The sequence below is a fragment of the Ammodytes marinus genome (genome assembly GCF_949987685.1).
Source record: "Ammodytes marinus genome assembly, chromosome: 5".
Classification (NCBI taxonomy): domain Eukaryota; kingdom Metazoa; phylum Chordata; class Actinopteri; order Uranoscopiformes; family Ammodytidae; genus Ammodytes; species Ammodytes marinus.
In genome coordinates, this window is record NC_137234.1 from 13,419,796 (window position 1) to 13,447,698 (window position 27,903).

The 27,903-nt window shown below is 40.7% G+C and overlaps 2 protein-coding genes across 4 annotated transcripts; one reads left to right on the forward strand and one right to left on the reverse strand.

Moving 5' to 3' along the window:
* The first annotated feature begins 449 nt into the window (after positions 1 to 449).
* Positions 450 to 7,895, forward strand: sigirr (single immunoglobulin and toll-interleukin 1 receptor (TIR) domain). The gene is made up of 10 exons (XM_080028399.1): positions 450 to 685; positions 2,106 to 2,390; positions 2,633 to 2,840; positions 2,959 to 3,086; positions 3,479 to 3,619; positions 3,712 to 3,855; positions 4,277 to 4,379; positions 4,545 to 4,695; positions 5,660 to 5,837; positions 7,571 to 7,895. The coding sequence occupies exons 1-10, from the start codon at positions 619 to 621 to the stop codon at positions 7,729 to 7,731; spliced, it is 1,566 nt and encodes a 521-aa protein (XP_079884525.1). The 5' UTR covers positions 450 to 618; the 3' UTR covers positions 7,732 to 7,895.
* A 634-nt stretch (positions 7,896 to 8,529) lies between these two features.
* On the reverse strand, positions 8,530 to 26,118 carry pkp3a (plakophilin 3a). 3 transcript variants are annotated; one of them, XM_080028184.1, is made up of 14 exons: positions 25,965 to 26,118; positions 22,392 to 22,572; positions 18,341 to 18,432; positions 16,929 to 17,689; positions 15,688 to 15,811; positions 14,553 to 14,757; positions 13,353 to 13,539; positions 12,399 to 12,516; positions 12,139 to 12,303; positions 11,848 to 12,030; positions 11,578 to 11,731; positions 10,853 to 11,048; positions 10,604 to 10,691; positions 8,530 to 9,823 (listed from the first exon to the last, which is right to left on the reverse strand). In XM_080028184.1, the coding sequence occupies exons 1-14, from the start codon at positions 25,965 to 25,967 to the stop codon at positions 9,782 to 9,784; spliced, it is 2,499 nt and encodes an 832-aa protein (XP_079884310.1). In that variant the 5' UTR covers positions 25,968 to 26,118; the 3' UTR covers positions 8,530 to 9,781. The 3 variants fall into 3 exon arrangements, with proteins under 3 accessions (XP_079884310.1, XP_079884309.1, XP_079884308.1); XM_080028183.1 differs by having other exon boundaries at positions 25,959 to 26,114; XM_080028182.1 differs by lacking the exon at positions 25,965 to 26,118 and having other exon boundaries at positions 22,392 to 22,704.
* Between the last annotated feature and the right edge of the window lie 1,785 nt (positions 26,119 to 27,903).

Genomic DNA, 27,903 nt, shown 5'->3' on the forward strand with positions numbered 1-27,903 from the left:
GGACAATTCTATTCTGGAAATGGGCAATCTGGATCTGTGAAGAAACATGGTAATAAAAAACTCTTTATCATCACTTATTATTCACAATTATATTTACAGCATAAATTAGTTTTAGGAATTGAGTAACTTGTGAAAATGTATTACCAACACTTTATATCTGAAGCTAAAAGGCCTATCAGGAATAGGCTACTAGGATTTGTATCAACCTGCCAACCGGAATTTTTTTAACAGATTTTTTGATCTTTATTTAGGCCTACATAGTGAAGCCATTACGACTTACTACTCCTGTGTAAAAAGGTGACGACTAGGGGGGAGTGATCTTTCCTAACGCATTTTCCATAGTTTCACTGTAACGCAGGTGAAACCAGTGCAAACGTCACGTGACCATGAGCAGCCAATAGACTGAAGAATTTCAGGTCCCTCCAGGTGCAGTTGATCGACCAGAAATATGACATCTGCGTAGACACCTCTACGGCACCTCTGCTGAACATAACTAAACTGTAATAAACTAAGAGGCTCAATCAGAGTTAGTCATGTAGGTTTACCAGAAGAAGAAAAACATCTTCAATCGGCAACATTCCCACCTGAGGAACAGGAGGAAGAGGAAGACCGCGGCTCATGGCTGTGATTTTAGTCGCTTTCATATTGGTGTGCACTGTTGAATGGAAGACTTTCATCGCAGCCGGTAAGCATTAAACTTGTAGGCTACTTGAATTTACTCAGATAGGTAGGCCTATCCTTTATTGGAAAGTATGCTACCATTTCAATTACACAGATTAAGTTAATAGCTGTAAAATTCACATCGTTATAATTTATTTGTTGGTTGTAAACCATTAGTCACGGTCAGATTTACGGGATGCAGGATGGGTAAACACCAGGTCAATGCGCGTGTGGTCAGTGTGCACGAGGTCAAAGTAGCCAATCTATCGCGCAGTCACATGCTGTTCCCTGGCAACATGAAGACCAGACCCGGACTTCGGACCCGGATGTGTGTCTCTGTGTCTCATATCCATGCTGTGTCTGAGGGAAATAAAGGAAGGAAGAGGAACCAGAGAGTGCTGTTGTGCGCATATGGTTGTGCGGGCTATGCGGTTTTTCTTAAAGTCACGTTAAGTGCATGCACACGAAAAGTAACTTGTACATATTTTTTAATCATTAGGCTTGATATGGGTTTGAATTGGTCTCTTTTGTCTGCACTGTGCACTGATCATGTCCTCAAAACTCCTTTGCTCAGTCTGCCCGGGTGAAAGAGTAAACAAGTTCAACCTTCATGCACCATTTACTCTCTGACAAAAGCTAGGCTACACTAAAACCCCGACTAAAAAACTGAACACAGTTTTTCGAAGCTGAGTTGATGCAACCCCAGTATGCAAAATGTTGTTTTTTGGTTTTTCCTTTCAAAACGAAACTGTGTTTGATAACAAAGCATATAGCCTACACCAATCCAATACTTGGGATTGGTATCAACTGTGATAGCCTACTTACCTTACTATGACATTAGAAACACAAAATACAGTTTTTTAATTCAGTGAATTCAGTGAATTAAAAAACTGCGAATATTGAGAGAAAACAGGAATCCATATCCTTGTGTTAATCTGGGCAGAATAGAGCTGTTTTATGGGATACGAGAGGAAACATGAAGTTGCGTCCCTAATGTGAAAAAGATGTGTTCCATAAATCCGGTCTGAGCTTGGACAGACAGCTTCAGTGCCTCTGACGCCTAGAACAAATTACAGCAACAAATTAAGATAAATACTTTCATACCCTTTAACAAATCTAGACATGTTATCTTATATATGCCAAACTCTACCTGCAACCGTTTTAAATTGTTTATATTGTAGTAGGATATTGAAACTAACTATATTGTATTTTCAGCCCCAACATTTTCATTGCAGCCATTCTTCATAGATGTTTCAATGTTTTGGGCTCTTTTTATCAGCCTGTTATTTGATGTATTTGCACTGAACAGTACATTGTGTTTGTGTTATTGTCTTTGCTTTGCACTGTTTTGTTGTTTGACTCGACATTATTGGAAATGAGGGTCATCACCCCTCAATGATCTCTTGAGTATAAATAAAGGTTGAATGAATTGCGTCTCTTTGCAGCTCAAACGTGCGTTGATGAGAGCCGGTTCAAGGAGCAGGTGCTGTATGTGGGGCAGCAGGGGCCGCCTCCGTATCGGCTGAACTGCCCTGTGGAGGTTGTTCAGCCCCAGAGCTTTGATCCCCTGCTCAAGCTGAGCTGGCAGAAGGACTGTCAGCAGCTCCTCACCCAGGAAGGGAAGCCCTACCTGGAGTTTGCCAGCCTGGGCCCGGACGACCAAGGGAATTACACCTGTGTGCAACAGGGCAACAGCACCACCTCATTCACTGTGCGTCTCACTGTTAAAGGTATATATAAATTAATGACGTCATCTCAAACCTGATACTGTAATTGTGTGGCTCTCGCAGTAAGCTATTATTCGAAGAAATTTGAATTTGGGGATAGCAGAAAGGATTGGCTACACCTGAAAGGAGGCATTTTGTTCCCTCTGCATGCCTTTCAGCAGCAGAACCTGGCAGTGCACATAAAGGCCTCTATTGTCTGGAGCTCTTGCAGTGAACACCGATAACAGTGGTATGTCTCCAAACAGAGTCCCAGTGCTCCAGAGCCCCAGAATTTAAACCTAGTGGGAACCTGACCAGACTCTCGGGGACTGTGGGATCCTCTGTGAAGGTGAACTGCACTGCTGTCCTCCTAGTGGACCCAGCAGAGGAGCAATGTGACAACACGCTGCAGTGGAGTAAAGATGGCCAACGCCTCACCAATCACACACTCCACACGCAGAATACTTCCTTCTGGTGATTTGGCTTTTAAAACTTCAGTTTCATTCGTTATTAATCATTAATATGCCTGCATCTAGAAAGTATCTAGAGAGACCTGGATGTAAGACGGAGTTTTTTCTGCCCTACTTCTCAGGTATCCTGTAGCCGGTCAGCTGATTGTAAACAGCCTGCTGGTGATCACTCTCAGGGAGCTGGATGACTTTGGACTCTACAGCTGCACAGTGAGGAATGTTTCCACTGACTTCAGCCTACAAGATTCAAGTAATAAGACAACTTAAGATACCCTCGCTACAGTACTTACACTGGTTCTGTTACAAACTGTCCTTACCCACCAACGAGGAAACACACACACACACACACACACACACACACACACACACACACTTTTGTGATGAAGTACTATTAGAGAAAACAGTGAAAGGCATGACTGCATAAATAACGTGGAGAACGAGTTGTACCCGGTATGGACATAACAAATTCATGTGAATGTATATTTTAGAAATGATCAGTGTGTACATCCAGGCTGTATAGTTTTCCAGTGCCAAACATGTATATGTCAGCACCAGACAGAGTAGACTCCACTTACAATCCATATTTCAAAGTTTGCCACAATCTATTTCATCTAATGTATTGGTTGAATGTTTTCTGCTCAGACAGCCCCAACCACACTGCTGCTGTTGTTGCCGCCGTCATCCTGCTCCTCTTCCTGGCTGTAGCGGCTGTAGTGTACTCCAGGTGTCACCTGAACATCAAACTCTGGTACAAAAACTCCTACGGAGACTATGAACTCAATGGTGAGACGCTGAAGTGATATTAGTTTGCTATGCTCATGTATAAGATTGTAGTATTTAACGCCACTGGTATATTTGTGTCTCCATGTCTTCAGATGGCAAGTTATACGACGCCTATATCTCCTATGTGAATAATGATTACGACCGGAAGTTTGTCAGCTTTATTCTCAAACCTCACCTGGAGAATAAAAATGAGTACAAGGTGCATCTCAATGACAATGATATTCTACCTGGCACAGGTAAGCTTTCGTTTGATGGTTTATATAGGAATTTAAAGAGTGGGATATTTGACCCCATTATGTATGCTGTCTGGTGATTATTAATCTTTACAATCCATGACTTCAAAATGATTGCCTCTGACTGGGGGAGCCTCTTTCACCCAACTTAAAACATGCAAGCCCAATTTTCAACATGAGATAATCTTCTCTCATGAAAAGTTTCGAGAACTTTTATTACTTGAGACCGATACATGAGAATGGGAGAGTTCTGCTGTATTTGCTAAACACATTTACAATTAGCAAGCGACCAACATTTGTGTGTGCTCTGTGTTTACGCGGTGCTCACATGTCATTCATGTTAAACAGGCCCCGGGTTACAAACTGTAATGTAAAGCTGCTCATTTTAAACAATGCACAACAAACATTATTTGTCTGTCTCCAGAACCTTCCGCTGAGCTGCTGATGAACATGAGTCGCTCTCGGCGTCTAATCGTGATTCTGTCTCATGCTTACCTTGAGCAGGACTGGTGCTGCAATGACTTCAGGTCAGATTCACACAAACACATTTGAGGTTGAAACAACACTGCTCAGCGCTTTGTATCATGTATAAAATGTAACATATTGTGACATTGTAACAATACACCACTTGAGGTCAGTGTTGTCATTTACTGCAGTGTACAGAATGACAATGTATCCTTGTGTGTTTTCAGAAAGGGCCTACTGCACTTGTTGGAGGTATGTCAGAGGCCCATCCTCATCATTTTGGAGGGTCAGATCAAACGCACGAGGCCTGAGATCAAGCAGCAGCTCACTGAGCACCAGCACTGCCTCACCATCCTCATCTGGAGGCACAACTCTGTGGTAAAATACCTATTATTGCTCTGATAGTAAAGAAAAAGCTTTCTGAGCAAACTTATATATAATGTAATACTTAACAGTATTATGTTTTCTTATTTAACACAAAAAAGAAAATGTAAATTGGATTTTTGCCAACTTACACGGAAAAAATATATTTTACAAATATGCATATGTGCACTGTTTCTGCCTTCTCTATCCCAATGGGAGTATGTTCTGTTTCCTTTGACGCCACTTTGACAATGAAATAATCATCTGAATACACTGTGTCTTACACAACATTTTAGATCTCTAAAATCCCCTTAAATTCTACTTTAAATTTGAAGTATTTTTCTAAAACATTATAAATACAGGTTTAATAACTCTAAAGGTTTAATTCAACATACATTTTATTTGCCAGTGTCTGACAGTGAAAAACTCAGTTCATCTGATTCCTTATGACTGTGTGGGTGTGGTTTGATCAAACCGAATTGACTAGAAGGTGTGACTATCTTTTTCAAACTTTAAAATTCTGATTGGTGCACAAAAGTACATCTCCTTTCTTCACCTTATCCCAGCCCAACTGAAAACCACCAAGAGGGAATTAGAAAAAACAGCCTGTGAAATAACCAAAGCAAAAACAATGTGTTAATGATCGACTTCATCGCCCACAGTAAGAGGCTGATTGTGGTTGTTCAAGGCAAAAGGGATTTAATTCTGAAGCTAAAGTCAATCACTCTCCAGCAGTTTGGTGAAAAATAAGTTTTTACTTATTCAACCTGCAACAAAAAAACATGCATTTATAGATATTTTCAGTGTAAAATTGTGTTTTTTAATATTATTAAATAAATACAAATAAATGCATACTATACTCTATGTTACGATGCACGCAAGTCGGGCTTCTACAGTTCAGATGGTACAGATTATGTTGTCTCTTAACATCGTGCTGTCATGTGTGGCGTTTGGTTCCTGTGTTTTTGCGTGTCCACAGACTCCTGCCTCTGTCTTCTGGAAGGAGCTGGCCTTAGCGATGCCTCGCAAAGTCTTCTTTCACAGTGAGTCTGCAGGCGACCCTCAGACCATGTTACAAGATGACAAGGACCCCATGCTGTCCCTCAACCCCGACTACCTGGACTGCCGCTCAGACACAGACCCTGCTGGAGATCTGGGTAAGAACAACAGTAACAACAGTGGGATGAGGGCAAATGTTAGGTTCATGCTTCACATAAATATAGATATGCAAAAACCTTTGAATAAATGAAAAATACTGTTCTTTATTTCTTTGCATATGCAAATTAAATATAAAAGCTGCACTACCTTACACATATGACTGTACAAGGTGACTGAAATGCAATACCTTTATGACATAGTGAGGCAAGTATCCTCATGTTTACAACCATCTGGTGTTGACGCCGATCCATAGATGTAAATACTGCAACTGTTTTTTTGGTATGTCTTGTACTTTTAATCACATTATAATAAGAATACAAAAAAGGTATTGCCTTTAGGCCTATACAAGTCTCAACTCTTTTATCTTTTTCAAAACACAGTTTGTTATGATACCTTTTGTATTTGACAAAGTTTCAGAGTAGTTTGAACCAACAAACAGACTCAAGTACAGTTAAGCCTTTTAAAGCAGTACTGGGAAATCATCAAAATGATGAGCTTGGACATATTTTCTGGACGAGCCTTTGATGTTTTGTGTCAACACATAGTAAGTAAACATGATAAACAAATGCTTTCTTAAAGGAATAGCAAAGCATTTGCCTACTAGCAGGAACTAAGATGAATGGATCGGTTAGCTCAACTTCACACAAAGCTGTCCAAAGATAACAAGATCTGCCTACCAGCACCTCTTCAGTTCACTAATTAACATGTAACATCTCGTTATTTGAATCAGTTCATGATACAGATGCATACACACTATAGGTCGTCTCTGGTTGTCTCATGGCCAACACATTTTCCAGCACTTAATCTGCATGAAACTACAACTCGCTGTTTTTACACTTTGGAGGTGGTAACCTTCAGAAGGGCTGGTATATGGATGTATTTGTTATTGTTAGTAAGTGTCATGCTATATGTTTCCCCCTATTTACTGTCTATATGCTAAGCTAAGCTAACTGAGTACTTGCTGTAGCTTCACAATGAACGGACAGATATGAGAGTGATACCGATCTTCTCGTCTAACTCTCGGCAAATCTTTATTGCACAAAATGGTGAACTGGTCCTTTTAATTAATCCAGCTTTGTATGGTGGCGTGGCAACTTGTTACTGTATAGTAAAAAAGTATTTTACTTTTTAATCGGGGGCAAAAAAAGCGTAAAACCAGAATTTCATTTGAAATTCAGCCTATTTAAATTAAAAAAAATCATGACTATGTACAGCATTACAGCAGCAAAACATATAGAACCTTGGGAGAATTCAAAGGAATCCTGAAGGACAGAGAAGATAGTTCTCTTGGTCAATGCAATTGTTTGTAAAGCTATTTTCTGATAACGGCCGGGTTTATTCATCTGTCACCAGTTTATTTATTTAATTTTTAACTGTACTCATTTCAATCTTCATATAGTCTTGTCCCTGATCTTGTATTGTACTTTACCTGACATTGAATGTGGTGTATGAGAATTGTGGTTGATTGTTCTTATTGTATCATGGTGCTGCCTTCTTGGCCAGGTCATTCTTGAAAAAGAGATTTTAATCTCAATGAATTTTACCTGGTTAAATAAAGGATATTGATTGATTGATAGAAAACAACATACTTTATTCATCTCTAAAGGGACAGTAAATTCATTAAATGCACAATATAAGTAAAATGGTATTAATCAGTGCATTCATTAAGTGCAAAATATGGACTTTGGATAGAAATTTTGCTCATCTCACAATTGTTCTTTTTCTGTTGCAGGTGTTCGCCTCCCTGTGTACAAGGCCATGGCCGGCAGAGCTCCTGTCCTCCCCGCTGCTGCTGAACCAAAACCCAGCGACATTGATGTGTCAGACCTGGGGTCACGCAACTACGGAGCCCGCTCTGACTTCTACTGTCTAGTCACTAAGGATGACATCTAAACATAAACACTTACATGGAAATGCTCATTAGCAGGGATTCAAATCGATATCACTATGGTTAATATGGTTGTGTACAGTGTGTTGTTAGACATTTTGCTTTTTTCTGTTTCACTGACCAAAGACTGACTTTTGATGTTTTTGTATTTTTTTGTGTTTATGAGAAATTGTACAATAAAATGATTTGAAATATTTGTGCCTGTCAGAGAATTGAATATGTACTTTTACTGCATATATAGATAAAACGGTCATTTCAGAGCCAATCTCTCTCATTCAGTCCCCAGCAGAGGGCAGAGTTATGTCAGATAACATAAAGTAATTCTGCTTTTTAAGCTGTTTGTTTTATTTTGAAAGCTGACAGTACACTAAGGCTTTTGATAGAGAGACAATATAGAAGTGACAGTGTCCTTAAGTCATATATGAAACCAGTAGACTGGTATCTGTTTGCACACGGGTCAACTGAACAAGGATGTCACTCACGACTCAAGAACTTAGTTACACTTATTGAAATTTCTGTACTGGAAGGCTTTATGTGTGACCTAAACTGACTCTAACAACAACTCGGCTGTCACATTAATAAAAAAGTTGCTTCTGCCTGTTAGGACAGGATGATCTCTTCCTTCATGGAGTAAAGATTACCTGCAGTGGAATAAGAGCCTAAATAAGGGCACAACAGAGAAGGTTTGGTGTTGTTCCTGTCTGAGCAGGAGCAAATATGTAAACAGGGAGTGGCTGATATATCACAATGTCAGTCTCTCTTACAGCCATAGAACACTCTGCAGAACAAACACATACAAAATGTCACTTCCAAATCTCTTTATTAGTTGAAAAATATTCAGATGATACATCCGCCTGTGTACAACACAAAAGCAAATATAACAACACTAAGTGTTTTGAGACACCCATCGGAGGAAAAGGACAGCAACAGAAACACAAAGTCACCATTTTATGCCACAGGGGAAATAACTCCAAATTATTTTGAGTTTTAGAATTTAATCTAAATATTAGACTTGCCAAATATAAATAAGTTTCAATGTGGTCTGAATCCAAAAGTGCAATTTGTAGTTTATGAGCATAAAAACACTAAATTAATACTAAACAAATTGGTTCTGAAAACAAGTGTTTCACACTCACACCACTTATTGACAAAGACAAACAGCATTGATAATGTTGTATTAAAACTAAACATTATAGTTGTCACACATCAGTATTTTGTTTGACGAGATTGAGACTTTTTCAAGTTTAAAAGCACATGACAAAATACAAAAGTTAACTTTGGAGGCACAATCATCATCCCAAAATATCTTAATCTAAACTTTTCAACATCCCAATTTCAGCAAACTCTTTTTTTTATATAAATCTCATGTTGTTTACATTCAATTATAACCTTTGTTGTAATTTTTACTCATTTATAAACACATTTTCCATCCAAAAACTACAAATTTTCCATCCAAAAACTACAAATGGAAAGTATGCAGCAACAGTATAAAAACATTTGAATTCAGTGTAAAAGAGAAAGCAATATTTACAAAAATGCAACGTATTTAATTACCACATTGGTTTGCATTGGAGCTGTAATTGAGGTGCAACAGTGAAAAGAAAAGACACATAAGTCAATCATTTTGTCCATCAAGAGTTGTGAACTGTTTTTAAACTGAAGAAACACAAACGGCTGCAGCTTCATCCGAATACATGTTGCTATGACAGAAAAGAAATCCCTGATTCCATGCTAAAACATACAGTGTTCAAACAAAGAGCAAATGGTTAAGGTGCGCAATCCATCAGTAGTCCACCTCACTGGATCCATATTTCTTAAACGACAATGACGTCCATCGAATGTTAAAAATATACACAGAGTCCTTTTTCCATCGCTCCATCCTCCATTACTTCTGTGTCGATTTCTCATCACAAAGTATAGCAGATAAAAACTGTTTAATAGTATAAAGAGTTTATTTCCTCCCACATCGCTGAAAATATGTTTTTCCTCGGGGGGGCTGTTAATGCAGGAGTGATTGCTGTTGTAGAAGTGAACTTGTACTACTTTCAATATGTCTTACATAGCAATATCTGCAAAGTCCGCCCTCGTAAACCCTTTCTGTAACACAAAGAAACAAAGATAGGGTTATGACATGAAACTCTGGAAAACAATCTTGCATGATTCATATCTTTTAAAGTATTTGAACAAACATTAATTACACTGTAGATAACAACAGCTGCCTCAATGTTTGAATTTTAACCACACTTGACCTCAGAGCTCGCAATACAAAACAGAGTTGTGCAATCTGGTGTTTATACAGCTCCATTTTAGCGTATGTAGATATACTGTTGTTTTTGTAACGTACCAAGATGGGTCAGAAATGTGAGAATACCATTTTAAAATTGTACGTAGGACAAGCTTTAAAAACATGTTGCGTTGGGACTTGTTCAATAGGAAATAAGCTTAGCACCGCACCCTTGGGAGGGGCAAGTCTAATGCAACAGGCAGAAAACTTACCTGACCCCGCCTAAGCTGTGGGTGAACCTACTTGACGTGTGTGTGGGTGCGTGTGCATGTTTGAATGCGTGTGTGTAATTTTGAAAAAGTGCCACCCCAAATGACGGCAGACAGAAAACAATGGAATCCTTCACACACACACACACACACACACACACACATGCACACATGCACACATACGAGGGGTGGGGCACCATTAAGAGAAAGTTTATCTACTCAGCCGTGACTTGTGTCGCAATCGCCATTCACCGTCTTCACTCTTGAAAAATATTTTTTTTCTGAACTGAGGCATTGTTGTTAAAAAATAAGTAATACAAAATGTGCATGTATTTGACTTTTTTCCATGGCTTCTTTATAGTACTCATTTGTACAGTCTCTTACCGATTTGTAGGATTTGTGCAGTTTCTTGTACTGGAACATGTTGCAGAGAACTGTGCTTGCTGCTTTGGCTGCTTTCATCTTGCCAGGGCTAGAAAAGAAAGATTAATTTAAAAAAAAAAGTTGAGAGAAGAAGAAGAGAATCTGCAACATTTAATGCAACATTCAACACCACGCCATGCAAAATGTCTGTATCAGTGTCAGACAGAACGTATTCAGATAGCAAAGTCTGTTTAAACAATGGCACTTCACCTGCTGTCGTGCGAGTTCTTGATGCCGACCAGTTTTGTAAGGCCGTCGAAGAAGGTGATGTCTCTGGCGGCTACGCTGCTGCTTGTCACAAGGTTGTTGAGAATACCACAGATGTTGACCACCACCTCGCTGGAAGGCTCCTTCTGGTGTCCGTCTTCAGGCAGCTTGGTCACAAGGTTGTTCACCACCTTTGTGGCTGGATACACCAATACAAGTTTGTTAGGATTATATGTGATTTAAACCTATTTTCATAATCAGCCATCATCTGTATTTTTTGTTTTGTTTTGTCACTGGTTTGAAGTGGGTGGGACTCTGTGCACCAATCAGGATTCAGCAACATTTGAATCAACAGCAAATGACAGTATAGTAGGTGGGGTTTGTTTATGTTGCCTGGCCACTTTCACACAGTCCTGGCTGTTATTAATTATTCCATTGCATCCTTAATAAATATCACCTAACAAATGTATCTTCCAAATTTAAACTTTGATTGTAGCACATTTTCTTAGTAAAATTATATTTTATATAAACCAACCATATACATTCAGATGGGTGCTTTTTAAATGTAATCTCAACATTAATATTGTGACTATTAAATAAAACAAAGATGCACCACAACCTGGCACATCCCCTTATTAGCACTACTGAGAAAAGTATTCAATATCAACAGGTAACTCAGAGCCATCACATTGTTAATGTTTGATTGATTAAAAAACACAAAGACTCACCCATGTCATTCTTATCCCTGGCATGGCGGGACAGGTTTCGGAGGAAGCCTGTGAGAGAACGCAGCTCCAGATCACGCTCGGTACGCAGCAGGTCCAGCAGCACTGGCAGTATGCGCTCCTGCTCTAGAGCCACGCGGCTCAGCACTGAAGCCCACTGCAGAGGGAGAGAGAGAGAGAGAGAGAGGGAGAGAGAGAGGGATGATTCAAACATGAGACAAGGTTATGATTTGCTCCATTTGACTACAGAAGACTGATGGATAAGCTGCTTACCCTCTTGTCTCCAGCTGTGATGTTCTGCAGCGCTCCAGCTGCTGCCTCGCGGGTGGTGGAGTTGATCTCACACGTATGCAGCAGACGGTTGTACACACCGACTATCTGCGGGTGCCACAGCCACTCCATACCCTTTGGCGCCCGGGCAACCTCGGTGAAAGTGGAGAGATCCTGGTTCTTGCTCTGTCAGGGAAAGGGAAAAGACGAGAAGACGGTGTTGAGATGGATTGTGGGGTCCATGCAACAAAAAAAAAATAATAATACTGATGGGTGAATCTCACGTGTGCGTACATTTTTGGCTTTCCTGCTCTGGGGTGTAAAGCAACCGATGGCTTCGCCCTTTCCTGAGTCCTGGCCTCTGGTCGGTCCTTCCAGGCGCAACAGAGCAGAGGGAGGCATCTCGTGGTAGAGCTGGTAGGAGAGGTTCCTCAACACACACGCTGCATTTTCCACCCCCTGACGCACACACACACACAAACACATTCAAGTTAATACACAAGACTTGGATTGAACAGAAAGCTCCGATTCAGCTCCATCTCCTCTTGTCTCACCTTTTCTTCTGACTTGTTGTCGTCGAGGGCGGCCTTGATGTGGCCAACCAAAGAGTCCACCAGGCCACGTGTTTCTCGCATACTCTGACGGGTCTTCTCGTTCACAGAGCTCAGATTCCTGTGCACACACAGAGTGAGAGAGAGGTCAGCTAGCCATTTCCGGTAAGGTTGGGTGGTGATGAGGTATTACTGTATCCCGGGGTAATTTAAAAATATAAACTGTATTCCTTTAATTACCGCCATCAAAAGATATGCGGTGTAATATGTGCATGTTTATAATCAATGCTTTAAAATTGTGTGTCCTGTCCAGCAGCAGCAGCACCAATAGGTTTAAAGGTGCAAATAAAGAACATGTCAAAAAAAAGGATTTGCCATTTAGACGCCCTCCTACTTGCACGCCATGTAACAGCCTCTTCTCGGAATAATAAGAAAGCAAGAATGCAAATAAATTACATGCAGTGATCTTGTGAGTTTTCTTCGTTTGGAACGTAGGTTGCATTGACTTACATTGTAACATGTTTAAGTGTTGTTCAGTAAAAATGTGTATTTGTCGTATTTGGTGTAGCTAGAGATGATAGTACAGCTTGGTACTGTGCAGCAGAAATACACCAATAATTTCCAAGTGACACGGTGACTCACAATTAATCTCTGAATGGTAAATAATTTGTCAATAACATTTTTGTTTTATTTTTAATCCAGAGCAGAACCAAAGCCAGTGGAGGCCAGGGGTGACACAGGCTTTTCCAAACAACAGTAAAAAGCAATGGGTGTGGTAAAATCTTCAGTAGCTGACATATGAGTCGGATAGCGTTGTCAGAACAAGTTCCCAAAAATGCAGACATGCTCATGAGAGCAGAGGCTGAAAGATGAACCGAAAACAGAAGAAGAAAAAAAAACGTTTCAACAAATTTTTGTAACCGCCAAGAGATGACACGGATAATAAGTGAGGTGCACCTGAGACATCCGGTGGTGTTGTAGAAGATTTCTGTCTCGGAAGGGGAATGCCGTATGCCCTCAGTGTCAGAGTCAGAGTCTCCACTGCCCGACAGAGGGATGAGAATCTGCTCTGTCAGCTCACTCAGTGTCTCTCTGGCCAGTTTCTCCTTCAGGTTGTCTTTGGATGAAAGGTTCCACAGGATACCTGCATACATACACACACACACCAGAGGAGTGTCAGCAAAACTCACATTTATTTTAGTTTCATTTTGAATAGTAGACATCGGAACTTCTTTGACGTGCTGACACCATTTGTGTCAGTTCAATCTGGCCTTCTGTGATTTAGATATGTGACCGCCCAGGCAAAAGAGGACAGGTACATTTGCTCTGTTATCTATCCCTTTTCCAAGGTTTCAACTGAACACGTGACAGAGTTTTTCTAGGACTCCAACAGATATAGATCAAGGTGTAACTGTAACGGCTCAGAGGAAAGAGTGACAACTTAACTCATAAAAGGGAGTGGTGGATATTCTTCTGATCCACAGGCACAGGCCACTCCCACATAACTTGCTTAACCCCCTCTTCACACACCCTATAGAGAAGGCTGTAGCTCTTAACAGTACCCAGACACATCCCTGCATTCCTTGAAAATATCTACAATATAGGCCTTGACTTGCAAAATCCATTTTCTAAATTTTTTCAGTCAGGGTAAAATGTATGAGAAAGTATGACCAGTTCTGCTGACAAGATATGATCATGAAAGACGGCAGCAGATTCAGAGAAAGCATGAGTGCTGATGGACGATAAGACCGAGTCGACTGGAAAGAAAAACAAATTAGATGACAACTCTTTCACAAGAAAGCAAAACGTTTCTCACATCTCTTAAAAAATGTAACCAACTCAAACTCAAAGATTAGGTTACAGTAAATGCCAATAATCAGCTGATTCTGGTAAAAAGTGTCGAGTTGCAGCTTGCCATCGTCTTTCTGTTTGTTTGGTGCGGAATAATAGCAATTTCAAAGGCTACTTTTTGCCCCAAAGAATTTCAAGGGCACCGCAGCTAAGAACACGTTACATACGAATAGTGTGACTCATTGTTTGCAATAATTTCGACTCCAGGGGTGAAAGTCCAAAACAAGAACTCTGACATCAACTCTGCCTATCATGTCATGTTATTTTTTTTATTTCAATGACTCTTTAGATATACATTTTTCCCACCTGTAATGTTTTTGCGGAGCTCATCGTCGGGCTCCTTAAGTGCCTTGACCAGCTCTGGGATGCCGCCCTCCTCGATCAGGGCCACCTTGTTGTCCATACTCTCATAGATAAGGTTGCGTGTGGCACCAGTGGCAAAACGCTGCACTTCCTGGTTGTCGGAGTTGAACAGGGCCACAAGGTCACCAACTCCCTTCAAGCGACGCACCTGTAGATGGGGTGGAAGTTAGAAAGTTCTTCTGAGGAAGAGTGTGTTTTTTATTGAACACTCATGGTAACGTCTTTTTCTCCCGATTAGGTCGTCCAAGACTTTTCCATGAATCTTTTCCATGAATCAATTTTTTTATGTGATTGTAGCATCTTTCAAATTATTCCCACCACTACAAGTTTTTGTTTATTTGTTTAAATAAGTACATTCTTCAACTCATCCCAGTGTTCCCAAGGTTGTATCCATAGTGCAGAGGGGTGTGCATTGCTGTCAGCCTCTGTATTTTTTATGCCACTACTACGATTTTCCAGATCCTCAGGGTCTTTAAAAGGTATAGTTCGACATGTTGGGGAAAATGCTTATTCTCTTTCTCGATGAGAGCTAGATGAAAAGATCACGCTCATGTTTGTACAGTAAATATTCCTCCAGATGCTGCAATGATTTTGTAACCTGTTTCCAGTCTTGATGCTAAAGCCAAGCTGCTTGCTGTAAACTAATATTTACCATACAAACAATGGTATACACCTTATCATCCAAATCTTAGCAAGTAAAGTAAGTGAAAGTAAAGGAAGTTTATTTTCCAAAATGTCAGGGTCATTCCTTTCAGTAGAAAATAATCTTGATACTTTTTAAGAGCTGACTCTAAACCAGCTCACCAGAGGCTGTATCCTCAGAGCTGAACATTAGCTCAAACTAAGTGAATGAGCTGCCATAAGAGTGTCTCACATTAGATAAAATGTATTGTCTCTAATCTATGTCTGACTATTAATACCTGCACAAGGCAGGGTCCGCAATTGAGCAACAGGAGGAACAACTGAAGCGCTACACAGCTAATTTGTGTGCAGAAACATCCATAAATCACTGAGTCTCTCAAAAAGGAACTAAAGAGAGAAAAGCCCTAGAGGAATTCTAACCGCAAGCTTGAAATACCTCGTTTTTGGCCTCCTTGTCATTGTAACACTCATGTTGAATGTAGGCGGCACCCAGAACCTGCAGGTCAGGGTCCTCTGTTCTCAGGTGCTGCAATGCCGTGGGCATGTCCAAGGAGTTGATCCTAGCGAAAGAGCAAATGAACAAATTCAACCAGAGAATTTAAAAACATTTAATCAACCTCACGCTATGTATGGTAGCACAGAATATGCCTTTTGGATGTCTGAATGAAAAGCAACAGAGTTGCCACAGAAATAATTCAAAGATGATTTGTGTCTTGTCTGCATAATTCAGCTTGTTGAATTTCTCCCAAATCACACAGTGGTCTGCAAACCACACGCTGTGGGGATGTGTGAAATGCGAGGCCTGAAACTGAGCGACCACACCCAAAACCAGTCCTGCCACTATGGAGCCGCCTCACGGCTGTTGGGAAATACACTGTTCACATCCAACACTCCCTCTCTAAAACCTCCTGACACATGAAAGTTGTTGTACTGGTGTTTTAACATTTAAAGAAAGTCATTGACATTCAGAAAAAATACTTCAAAACTGGGTCACCAGATAGACTCAAGCTATCAGTACTCATTTTTAGATAAACTTCCTCAAAGTGGAACAAAGTATGCATTTGTTTGTGGGACTTTTTTCAGCAGTAGAATAATACACCTTTTGAGCGCTAGCAAGTATTTATGGCAGCAGTGCAGGGCATGTGTATTAATTCAAAATTAACTACAATACTCATATTTATTATACTAGAGGGACATGCCACTCTATGTAAAAGTGCTGCTAGATGATATGTGTTTTGTGTTTTTTGGAAAATGAGGCTCTCTACGGCACAGAGGATTAACATCAGGCTTTACTTAAGCAGACAATATACTTTTTCAGTAGGATCAGCTCATAAGGGCCCATGCGAATTCCCTATTGTAATCGGTTTGATTATTATTATTAGGGCCCGTGCGTTGATCGGTGCGAAGGGCCTATTGTTGGACAAAAGTTTCTATGTAAACTATTAATAGAAACTAGAAGAATATAACAAGCCATATTGTATGTACTCCTCAAATCAGTAAACACCACTGTGTAGTGTGTACTGAGGTTGGTTCTTGAGATGATTGAGTTGGCTGAAATCTTACCAGTCAAATATGAACAATGGCATTTTAGCAAATACGGATCAGAAATACTGTGAGAACATGCAATGCAGGTTATTCAAATAAAACATCATCGCTTTTAGTCATGTGAGCTCTCACCCGCTGAGGTTGCCCATGCTGGCTCCCATATCCATCTGGTAGATGTCCGCGCCCCTGCCCACACTCTGCATGCTTCTGATTGAAGCGGCGCGGGACAGGCTGCCCTGGCGTTGCTGCTGCATATATAGGTTGGCCTGGGAACCACCTGCGATGAACCCTCCTCCGTCCATTACGTCCATCCCTCCACCACCTGCCATGTGCTGCATGGTCCCAGACACTGAGCCCATGCTCATCCGGTTGTTTCGGTTTGTAATCCTGCTGATGGTGCGGTGCGCTGGGCCTTTGTAGGCATGTTGCTGGACGAAGACCTGTTCCTCTCCTCCGGTCATCCCTCCGCTGCGGGACAGAGTGCCACTAAGAGATCTGGGAAGGGTTGACTGATAGGTCATGGCTCCTCCTTGCCTCACCTGGCTGGAGTAGCCGTTCATTGTTCTCTGCTGAGTCTGATGGCCTCTTAGGATGGCGTCCCGGTCGGACATCATGCTTGCGGCATCGCTACCGTCGACCATCCAGGGATTCACCTGTGCTGTTTGCTGCCGCATTGCATTCATGGCGAGTATTTCTCCATCCATTCTGCTGTGAGGCCTGGCAACCCCTTGGTAGCCGCCTCCGCCCATGCTCATCTCTTCTCTGTAATACCCGCCGCCGCCACCACCACCACCACCACCCCCTCCACCTCCGACAGTGATCTTATGGTAATGGGACATGTCTCCTCCAGAAGACTGGCTACTAAAGCCTGACCCCTGGGCCATACGTGGACCCTGAGGATGAAGATAGGAGAAACTGTTAGTACTGCTGCAACTCTCAGTTCTTTTAAATCGAGTCTGAAGACTTTTTTGTTTCCATTTTAACCTGCAATTTTTGTTTTATTTGCTTCTTTTATTCGCTTTTAAATGTTTTATAATGTGTTTTATGTATTCTAATCTTGCCCCTGTAAAGCACTTTGAGTGACCTTGTGTCTGAATTGTGCTGCCTTGCCTTGCCTTGCCTTTAGTGTTTCGGTCATTAGTATTTCAATTTCTCATACAAAAATACAAAAAAAAAATTATATGGAGAAAGGCTTTAAAAATTACTCAAATATAAAATGCTATATTTCACCTTCAGGTGTATCTTAAGCTCAGAGCTCAACCATCTGTGGCACAGAGCCAGTGTTTTCCTATTGAATCTCTTAATAGGAGGAATTTAACGAGTGGGCTTGAGATCCCTGAGCTGACCTGATGACAGTCTACTGTGAAATACCACACATGCTGTGTCCTGTGTGCCCCAATGTGACACCAGCAGAGGGGTCAGGGATTGTGTTTGGTTGTTTTAGAACATTCAGCTAAATGACGCGCTACATGATCAGTTGAATATTTCCTTTATATGTGTGAATGACACGTGTAGAAACAGTGAAATAATGTTGTAGTGCTCACCATTGTTTGGGCGCCAGAGAACACATAGTTGGATTTAGAGCTGTAATTTGGGGTGTAGGTCTGATATTTCATTGTCGAAGAGCCACCGTGGTCTGGAAGACAGCAGAGAAACAGAATAAAAAAATTAATACCACCATAGTAAAAAACAATATTACATTGATATCAGTGAACATTCTTAAAACTCGTACAAAAACTGAAAAAAAGTGGGTAAAAAAGAAAACTTCCTTGCTCTGTTTTGAAATGTTGAGATACAACAATCACTTCTTCTACATGCCACCTGTCACTTCTTGAAATGTCTACTTTCTCATGATTACACGACTAGAAAGCTAATGACAGAGTATAGGCCATTATTCTATAAGCAGAAGAACCACTGTGAAATACAGCTGCGGTGGAAAGGCTTCCAAACAGGTCCGGGCAGACACAACAAAAAAGACAAGTGAAAGCTCTTTTAACTGCAAAAAGTGCCTCTCTTGATGTGCATGAAATGTGTTGCCCACATATCGGCATGTTACGTGAGAGCTCCTCTATTTACCTTTTGTCCTGTGTGCTCTTTTGTTGATATGTACCCATCAGAAGCATTAACAAATAGTTTGACTTTTTGCAAGCAAAGAGTTTCACAGCCGCTGACTGTGTTCCCTGGACACATTACACAGTGTTCAAGAGTGCACGGAAACATTTCACTTTTCCGTTATGACAAATGGAACTTCTTTTTGAAATAATTTTAAATTTCTAACTAACATTGATACATATCTGTTTTCACATCACGCAAAGGGCAGAACAATGTTGGCTATCCTAGGAAGCCTTAAACGTGAACAATTTTAACAGCGTTTGTTCTGTCAAATGATCATTGAACCCGGCTGCACACATAAATAATGCAGCATCAAGTCAACCCTGACCAATCAAGGAAACAATGAACCAACACTGAACCTGTTTACTCTTACAGGCTCATGTTTCCAAATTAAAATATACATTATTTTGTGATTATGTTATTGCTCACATAATGTTATTTGAGAATAGACAGTTTTTTGTTGTACAGACCTACTCTAACTCGTGGGAAAATGACAGGTAAGCCACAGGTGTCCTGTTGCACTGAAGACACGGTCTGTAACAGCAGGCCATGACCAGTCACCGGGTCTGACGTGTCTTGTTACCCTCCACTTGGACAACAGTTCACTTCTGATGAACAAAGACACTCTCTCTCTCCTCTCTCTCTCTAAGCACGGAGAGCCAGTGAATGTTCTTGATATAGTGCGTTTGTGTTAGCATGCTAATATTTGCTCATCAGTACTGAACACAAAGTACAGCTGAAGCAGATGTGAATATCATTATAACATTTTGCAGGTATTAAAATCAAAGTAATGGACAATATAAAATAGTGATCTGATGATGGCACTAGCAATCGGATCACCAAAGTTATAACAAATCATCATAAGACAATAATGACTACGGTTCACAACATAACAAAAATGTCAACTTCATACTATATGGAAAAGTCAGGGATCGCTGTACAAATTTAAACATGTCATACACATGTGCATGAGTGTGCTGTACATGTCAAGCCTTCCCATGTGAGTTTTTAGTGAGCACGCCCCACACACACACACACACACACACACACACACACACACACACACACACACACACACACACACACACACACACACACACACACACACACACACACACACACACACACACACACACACACACACACACACACACACACACACACACACACACACTCACATTAAAACCAGTTGGTTTAAGGAATGACTGATGCAGCCCTTGGACCGGCCCCAGCCCATCCCTGGCAACGCCCAACACACCATTGAAACACACGAGAAACACACCTTGAAAACTCCTTCGGGGGAGATACTGAACTTTTTTCTCTCTTCTTTCGTCTTTTGGAAGTAAACAATCGTAAAGCCTTCACTCACACTTTTTGTCCACTCTCACTTTCTGCTGAGACTTGTTCACCTGTGGACACCACTTAGTCATGGCCATAAATGTGCAGTTGTTTCAGAATTTAGATATACAGGAGGAGGAGGCGTTCTTTTCTTAATCCTCTGGATTTTTTTCTCATGAAATGTGAATACTCATGAATCTATAATGACCATCTCCAAAGCCACAAACCACCAATGTGGCAGCCGTCTCCATTATATTGAAAGGAATCAGTCTCTCCCTATCTCGCAGGTTTCAAAAGAGGTTATCAGGTGGCAACATTTTATTACTGTCTGTTTCCCTCCCAGCGAAGCCCAGGGCAAAGGACAGGCAGAGATAACAGTTTGAAAACATCTCGCACATCTCGTTTGTTCATACAGTGACATATATACGATGCGTTGTATATTTAATTTCCAGCTGTTAAATTGACAGGGAACAGTATGACTGTACTGTTGAGGCATCTATTGTTGATGCCTTGGGGACATTCTCAAACTAGAAAAGAGTGAGAAAAAGATTCCTTCCCTGCTGCCACAAAGCCCAGAATTAAGAGGTCAAAACAACAAGAATGTGACATTAAGCTGCTCCACCTGCTCTCTGTAGTTTAGCGTAAAACAATGAATCATGAGACATGAAGGAGTGTCTTCACCCCTCAACCAGGTACACTTGTTTTAGTCATCAGACAATACAAGACAACACTGTTTCCATGCTCTACATCTCAGACAATTTCAATTATTTAGCCGCGTCAAATCATCAAATGGGACGTAACAATCGAGTAAACTAATCCACAACTCTCCTGGAGACCTTTCATTTTCCCGCTGCTTACACAATAAGCAAACCTTGGCAGGCTTTGCCAGCGTGCCAAGGCAGCTCAGACAGACACTGTTTAACAATGGTAGGTGCATAAACACACGGCACAACAGCTGGTTCTCACAACACTTTCATCTCCCAGGCATCTCCTGAACCCCTCAACCTTAACAGCTGAGTAAGACCTGAAACCCAAGGCCACAGAGGGAGGCTTTCAGCCAGGTCTGCTATCAGGGAAGTTCATGAAAGCAGCACTTGTCTGGGCCTGTTACACATTAACCCTTTATTACGCACAAGTACACTACACAACCAACAGTACTGTGAGGCCGCTGCTGCATGAAGCTTCAGTTCAGGTTCATCTGCTGTAGACCAGCAGAGCAGCTGAGAGGACAGACCTACAGTATGAGCTGACAAAGAAACAGGAATGCAGCAGTGTACACAAGGCGTATTTATGCATGCACAATCTTGCACTTGAAAGTAAAAGCTATATACGCAGCTTTTTATCTGACAATTTATGAACAAAACAATGTATTAAATTAGTGGAGAAAACATCTGGTAATAAAAAATTAAACACTGGTTCGGTTTGGTCCAAAAGGGGAAAACGAACCCATAAAGGGTTTTTTTAATCGATTTTTTTTTTAAATACTTCATTTATGGATTTTTTTTGAGAACATACATACATACACACACACACACACGCACGCACGCACGCACGCACACACACACAAAAAAACCCTGAAAGAAAAAAGAAACAACTAACATGCCATACTCTACTTTACAGGTTTCTAGACTTCCAATTACATTGTAAACTAAATTATACTGTTACTATAGGCAAATGTTAAGCAGAAAATAAAAAGTAAACAAGGTGTCATATAGGTCCCTTCAGAACTGTTATATAGCCAAGGAAATCATTTTTGAAAATGTTGACACAAACCTAAAAGCATTTGATGATCAATATCGCAGCTCTTCAATGGATCCCCATCAAAAACACCTAAGGTTAATTTCAGTTACTTGGACTAAGGCCAAAGAAAATGTTGCAGCGTTCACATTAGAGCTTCCCTTCCCATTCACTAGCACAGATATGTGGCCATAGCTATTGGGCAATACACTCAGTCCAGACCACAGTCAGACAATTCCATCTGCACCTATAGAAACCTGTACCTGTATCAGCAGGACCTTTGCCTTAGGGCCGCCGCTCTCTGACCCCACACATGCCCATCGTGCGCTGTCAAACGCAAATACTCTCATAACACAGAACAAAAAGACGATGTGGTTCCTTGTTAAAACTTGGTTGGCATTTATTTACCTGACATGGCGTAGTGTGAGGCTGATCCATTCTGACGCGGAAGTGTAGACGTCTTTTCCGCCAGTCTCATCTGGACCTGCTGCTGGACGCGACGCGCTCTCGCCACCTCGTCCGACACGGAGCCCCCATTCCCGAGCTGGATGTCCGACGGGAGGCCGTAGGTGGTGACCGAGTTGTGGGGCTGTAAAGCGGACAAAAACACGGTCTCTGAGCCCACGGTACTAGTCATGGTGAAGAGTTAAAGCGAGACGCGAATAAGGGCGTCTGTACTGGCAAACTGTCGGTGGCGCAGCCGAAACTGTGCGGAGAGGTCGGAGAGGCGCTCAGGGCGAGCAGTGCAGTAGGTGGAGTCTCGCCTCGCTTATACCAAAGTACCTGACACACAGGTGCTCGCCTACTTGCAGGTATTACGGTAGTTTGTGATGTACTGTCTCCCTCGTGATATAATCTCCCCCCATGTCTGAATTCCCATAAAAAAACAAACCAGCCGTCTTATGTCCACAGACAAATCTTCACATGTGCCCAAACTCGCCTTGATTTACCTGAGATAAACAGCTCTCCAGTCAAATTAAGAATCAGAGTTGTTCTATTGCAGCTTAGTATATCTGATAGTACAGAGATATGTGTTGAGGTATTGCTTTTATGAGAGGAGGGGGAGATAGTTTTTCCATTTTCCCCGTCTAACTTTTATTTCAGGATTCTATTTTTCGTTTTCTTTTTACAATTTACTTGAATGTAACATTAAGTTGAATGTTGGATTTAATGTAGCCTACTTTTTTTTTCGTGTAGGTTAAATACATACATTTGTGTACGATCGACATTAAAATACAGGCACAGATTCATCTTGTAACAGGGTTAAACAGGGTACTTGTCAAACGTCAGTGGAGTCATACTTACAATTAATAATGAGGTTACAAGTAAGTAACAAGGTTAAACTTTCTGTCGGCAGTTTGCCAGGAAGCTCTAACTCATCAACACTTGAATGCCACATGTCATCCATGCAGTGTTATGACACTGTTGCTTCCTGTGGTGGATTGTAAATAAGTACATAGAGTATTCTACTCATGACATAAATATACATTTCAGATATTTGAATTTACCTTAGTATACATGTTTATGTTATAGGTTATAACCCCAACTCATTTTGGAAACCAATATTGTACTTTTTACTCAACTGCATTTATGTGAAATTTGTGACAGGTTAGTTCGCAGATTTAGGTTATCAAAACAACTTTTAAATCGACTAGTAATGATGTATTATTATGATATTATTATTTTAAGTATAAAATGTACTTTAAATCAACCCCAGCTGTACTAGCTGCAACACTGAACTAATGCACATGCACCTCTATTTATAATCCAATGATAAAATATATAGGGGAGAACGGGGTAATCTGAGACACTTTTTACATTTGCTCCCCTCTAAGCGAGCTAAAATGATTTATCACTCAAATTTACACATTTCCAATTTATTCAGGATGTTTCCTAGAAATGGGCATTAGCAGATTTTTTTCAAGACAAAGGCCAGTGAAAATATGTTTTTTTAAAGGTTGTCATGTGTCTCACTTTACCCCAGCTGTGGGGTAAACTGAGACGGACCAGAAAAATCAAGGGGGTGAACTGAACCACTTACTTTTTACACCCTGAAACTACCATAACAACACAAATTGTAACAGTTAGAATCCTGACAGCTAGCTTGAAAACCAAATATTACAAAACTAATGTCGGACTAGTAACATAATCATGCATTTGTTTTATTGGGATCATTCATTGAATAAAGACATATTTCTTAGAGTATATTGATGTTAAAGGTCACTCTCTTGTCCCCCACATACATACGTGCCAAACCATGCCCTTGCTGATATCCCTTCAACCATCAACCCCGACCTCCAGCCCACATTGTCTTTTGTCTTTTCAAACTAGTCTCCTTGCTACCTCAAATATAATGGATGCATTAAAAGAGGGCACAGACACTGTCTCACTTTACCCCACAGCATTTGTCCCACTTAACCCCACTGCCACAATTTGAGAAAAAACTACCTCTCTCAGCAATTCAGGCTAATCTTCAGTTATCATCATCACATGGTTTCATATGTTGGTAGTTCATCAACATGTGTGATAGAAGTTTTTCTACCTGAATCAATTTGATTAGGCACAACAATCGATTAAGTTGACAGCAAGAAATTTTACTTTTACATACAAAAAATAAATTTTTGTGAAAAAAACTTGCTTACAACATCACCATGAGGTCCTCTCTTTCATGGCCAAGGGGAAACGAGAGGAGCTGGAAAACATATATCTCACATGACCAAAAATGTGTTCCGTGTCATAGATACAGGGGGTGTCTCACATTACCCGATGTCTCACATTCCCTCGTCTTCCCCCATATGATTCTGAAGTTATTCTTCAGAATTTGTATTTTTTCTTTAGTCACTTGTAAATTGCAGTCTTCCCTTGTCCTACCATAAAGAGGAGAGCCTAAATCAAACCATCACTTTACAACATAATGCTTCCCTCCTGTGCAACAGCACCACAGTCCACAGTTTCAAGTTTTAAAAGCTTCAGGATAATACCTGACCTATCTTCCATAAAAAGATATAATTACAATTAACATGGGAATAAGGTATTTCTTTGATCGACTAAACAAAGTCAGAACACATTGTATTTAAACCTAGTTTGTCCAGATTTTGCATGCACTTTCTTCTTGTATACCTCATTAACGTTGTCCTTCATTCTGTTAAGCACTTAGTTGTCAGAAAGTTTTGTCTTTGATGTTTTCAAAAATTGTCATGAAATTAAATTCAATCTTGCAATTGGCGTTAAGTAAGCATGACTGTTACAAGGTGTGCCACGGCCTCACTCCATTATTACGTTAGAGACACACCTTAGTTTTATCTGGTTTGTTGTATTTGAGCTTAGCAACTATGAGTCACTGCATGGGGGTGAAAGGGAATTTGAAGCACAGGAGATGTGCATGTCAAATACTACATGCCTGTGGTCTACCTGTCTGGAAACGGGCTAAAAACATAGAAAATGTAACTTTGTAGAGCAGAATCAACATCTGTTATCTAATTGGATCAAAGTACAAATAAACATCTCAGCTCCTATTTGCTTTTGTTCCCAGATTTCTAAATGGCCCCCTTTGTTCACATGCATTTGAGCAGAAAACAAGAGAAGAGCCGCAGCCTTTTTTGTAAAGGTCATTCAATCAGCCCTTTTCAAGCATCTCCCTGGAGGATGGCAGAAGATTTCCTTTCTCCAGGTTAACATTGAACCGGATGCAGTAGGAGATCGATAGAATAGAAGCATGACCTCCTGCTTCCTCTGATTACCAGTCACCTCTTCACACTCCCTCTAAATCTGTTCACACTGACTTCACCTTCATTTTCACAGCAAGTGGAAACCATCAATCACAGCTTCACACACAGGCGTCTAATGCATTTCATTGAGTCTGAGATGGTGACAAACGTTTTCCATTAATTGAATATAATTTATCATCCAAGCAAGGATTCAAAAAACTAATTATTTGGTATAAATATACAAAAAAAAGCACAGATTTTGACTCACCATTACCATTGATGCTGTGTTAATTGTAGATGTTCTCCTCTCGTGTACCTACTTGTCTATGCGAGTGATCGGCTCTGGTGAGATATTACAGAGTATCAAAAGTTATACCCAGAGACACCGCCCTGAAAATGTTAAAGTGTCCCTTTCATTATCGGTAAATGCGCAAGGCTTAGACAAAAACAAAGGGGTGAGTCAAATGAGATGATGACACCATAGGGTGTGTGCGGGAGCCTGACAGTGACATACAGGTCTAGTCAGAGAACATTTAGATGTGAAGTTGTTCTGTTGCTTATTTCACTGAAGAGGAAAGACTTCATGGGGACGTGAAGGGAGTTTTTTTTTATTATAAAAATGGGAGACCGGGATAGTAGGCACACTTTTTACTCTAGTGAGAATTGCTCATCACCTAAACATCTTTCAATAGTCATTCCTACATTCAATTGGAGCTTAAGATGTTGAAATGTGTACCCCTCACTTTTTCTAATGTATTGTAATAAAGAAGAAATTAATCATCAAAGACACCCTTACACATTGTGACAACTAACTCCATCACGGGGTCGGTTGCCACACACTATGGGGTTGTTTGTCACGATGTTATCTTAATGGGAATAATCTTAAAAAGAAGGCATTGTCAAGTTGACAAATAGGCCTACATAACTTACTGTTTCTTCTTTCCAGCTGGGGTGGAGTGCACTGGGGTGCAGTAGCCTTGGCAGATGGTCTAGTATGGGATGCATTGGGTTGTTTTGATTTTGCTGCCCTTTTTTCTTTTGCATGCTAGCTGCCTTTTCCTGCTCTATTCTTTCCTTCTCTGGGGTGTCAGTGACGATACAGCTTGGAAATTTCTTTCGTTATTGGGTTACTTTTCTGGCTGCAGCCTTTGGATAACATGTGACAACCAACCCCAAATTGAATTTCTTGTTAGCATCAAGGCCACCAACCATCTGACAACTAATTAGCTTGCTAACAACAATCTAAACTATAGCTTACCCTTCAATTTTTTTAGGGTAACAAGTGTTTTGTTATAAACCCATTGTGTAAAAGCCTAGAAGAAAAATACTGAGGAGCTAAATATTTTCAATTTGACATGAAAAACACAAACAGTCCTCTCACCTCAAATTCACCAGTCTAACTCCAGGGAAGAATATGTAGGTGACCTCTGATCCCAATTCTGGATATTTACATCTGGCTACCAAAATTTCACAGACAGCGCCTTCTGGTTCAGAGATATAACGATTGTGACAACCAACTCGTGTGACATTTAACCCCGTTCTCCCCTAATACATTTGCACAATGCATTTTATTCATGGTATGTGATTCGACATCAGTGTGGCTTTTTTTCTTTTGTTTTTTAGGATGTTGTAACATTTTGTTGATGACTCACTTAGTTAATAGCTGTATCACTGAATTCCCAGCTCAGTGAAAAGGTGCAGAGTGACTGCAGTCTGCCTAAAGGTTAATAAAGTGTGTCTGCGCTTGCATGGTTGTGTGTGTGAGTGTGCGTCAGAGTCTGCTTTCAAGAGGGAAAGTTACGACCTTGTTCTGCCTGCTTTCACTTGCGTCAGGAGAATAGACCGTGGTCAGGAGTCGTCTTTTTGTCCGTCTAAATGTGGTAACCTCTGACACTACACTACACTACATGGCCAAAAGTACATGGACACCCAAACATTACAAGACAAAAAAAAACACAAAACATTAACAGTTAAGTGTAACAAAAATATAGCAGCTATAGTATGGACAGATTATGTCTGGACATAGACGTGTAAACGGGCCTCACACTCTTCAGACTGATTCTCAGACTGAGATGTTGTTAGTAGTCGTTTTGTGTCTTTTTTCAGTGACATTTTGCAGCTCAACCAGCTTTCTGAAGTGCAGCGATTAGTTTAAAAACGTAAACTTCGGATTTTCTGTTGGTGAGAAGCCGCCATATTCTGAAGATTCCTTC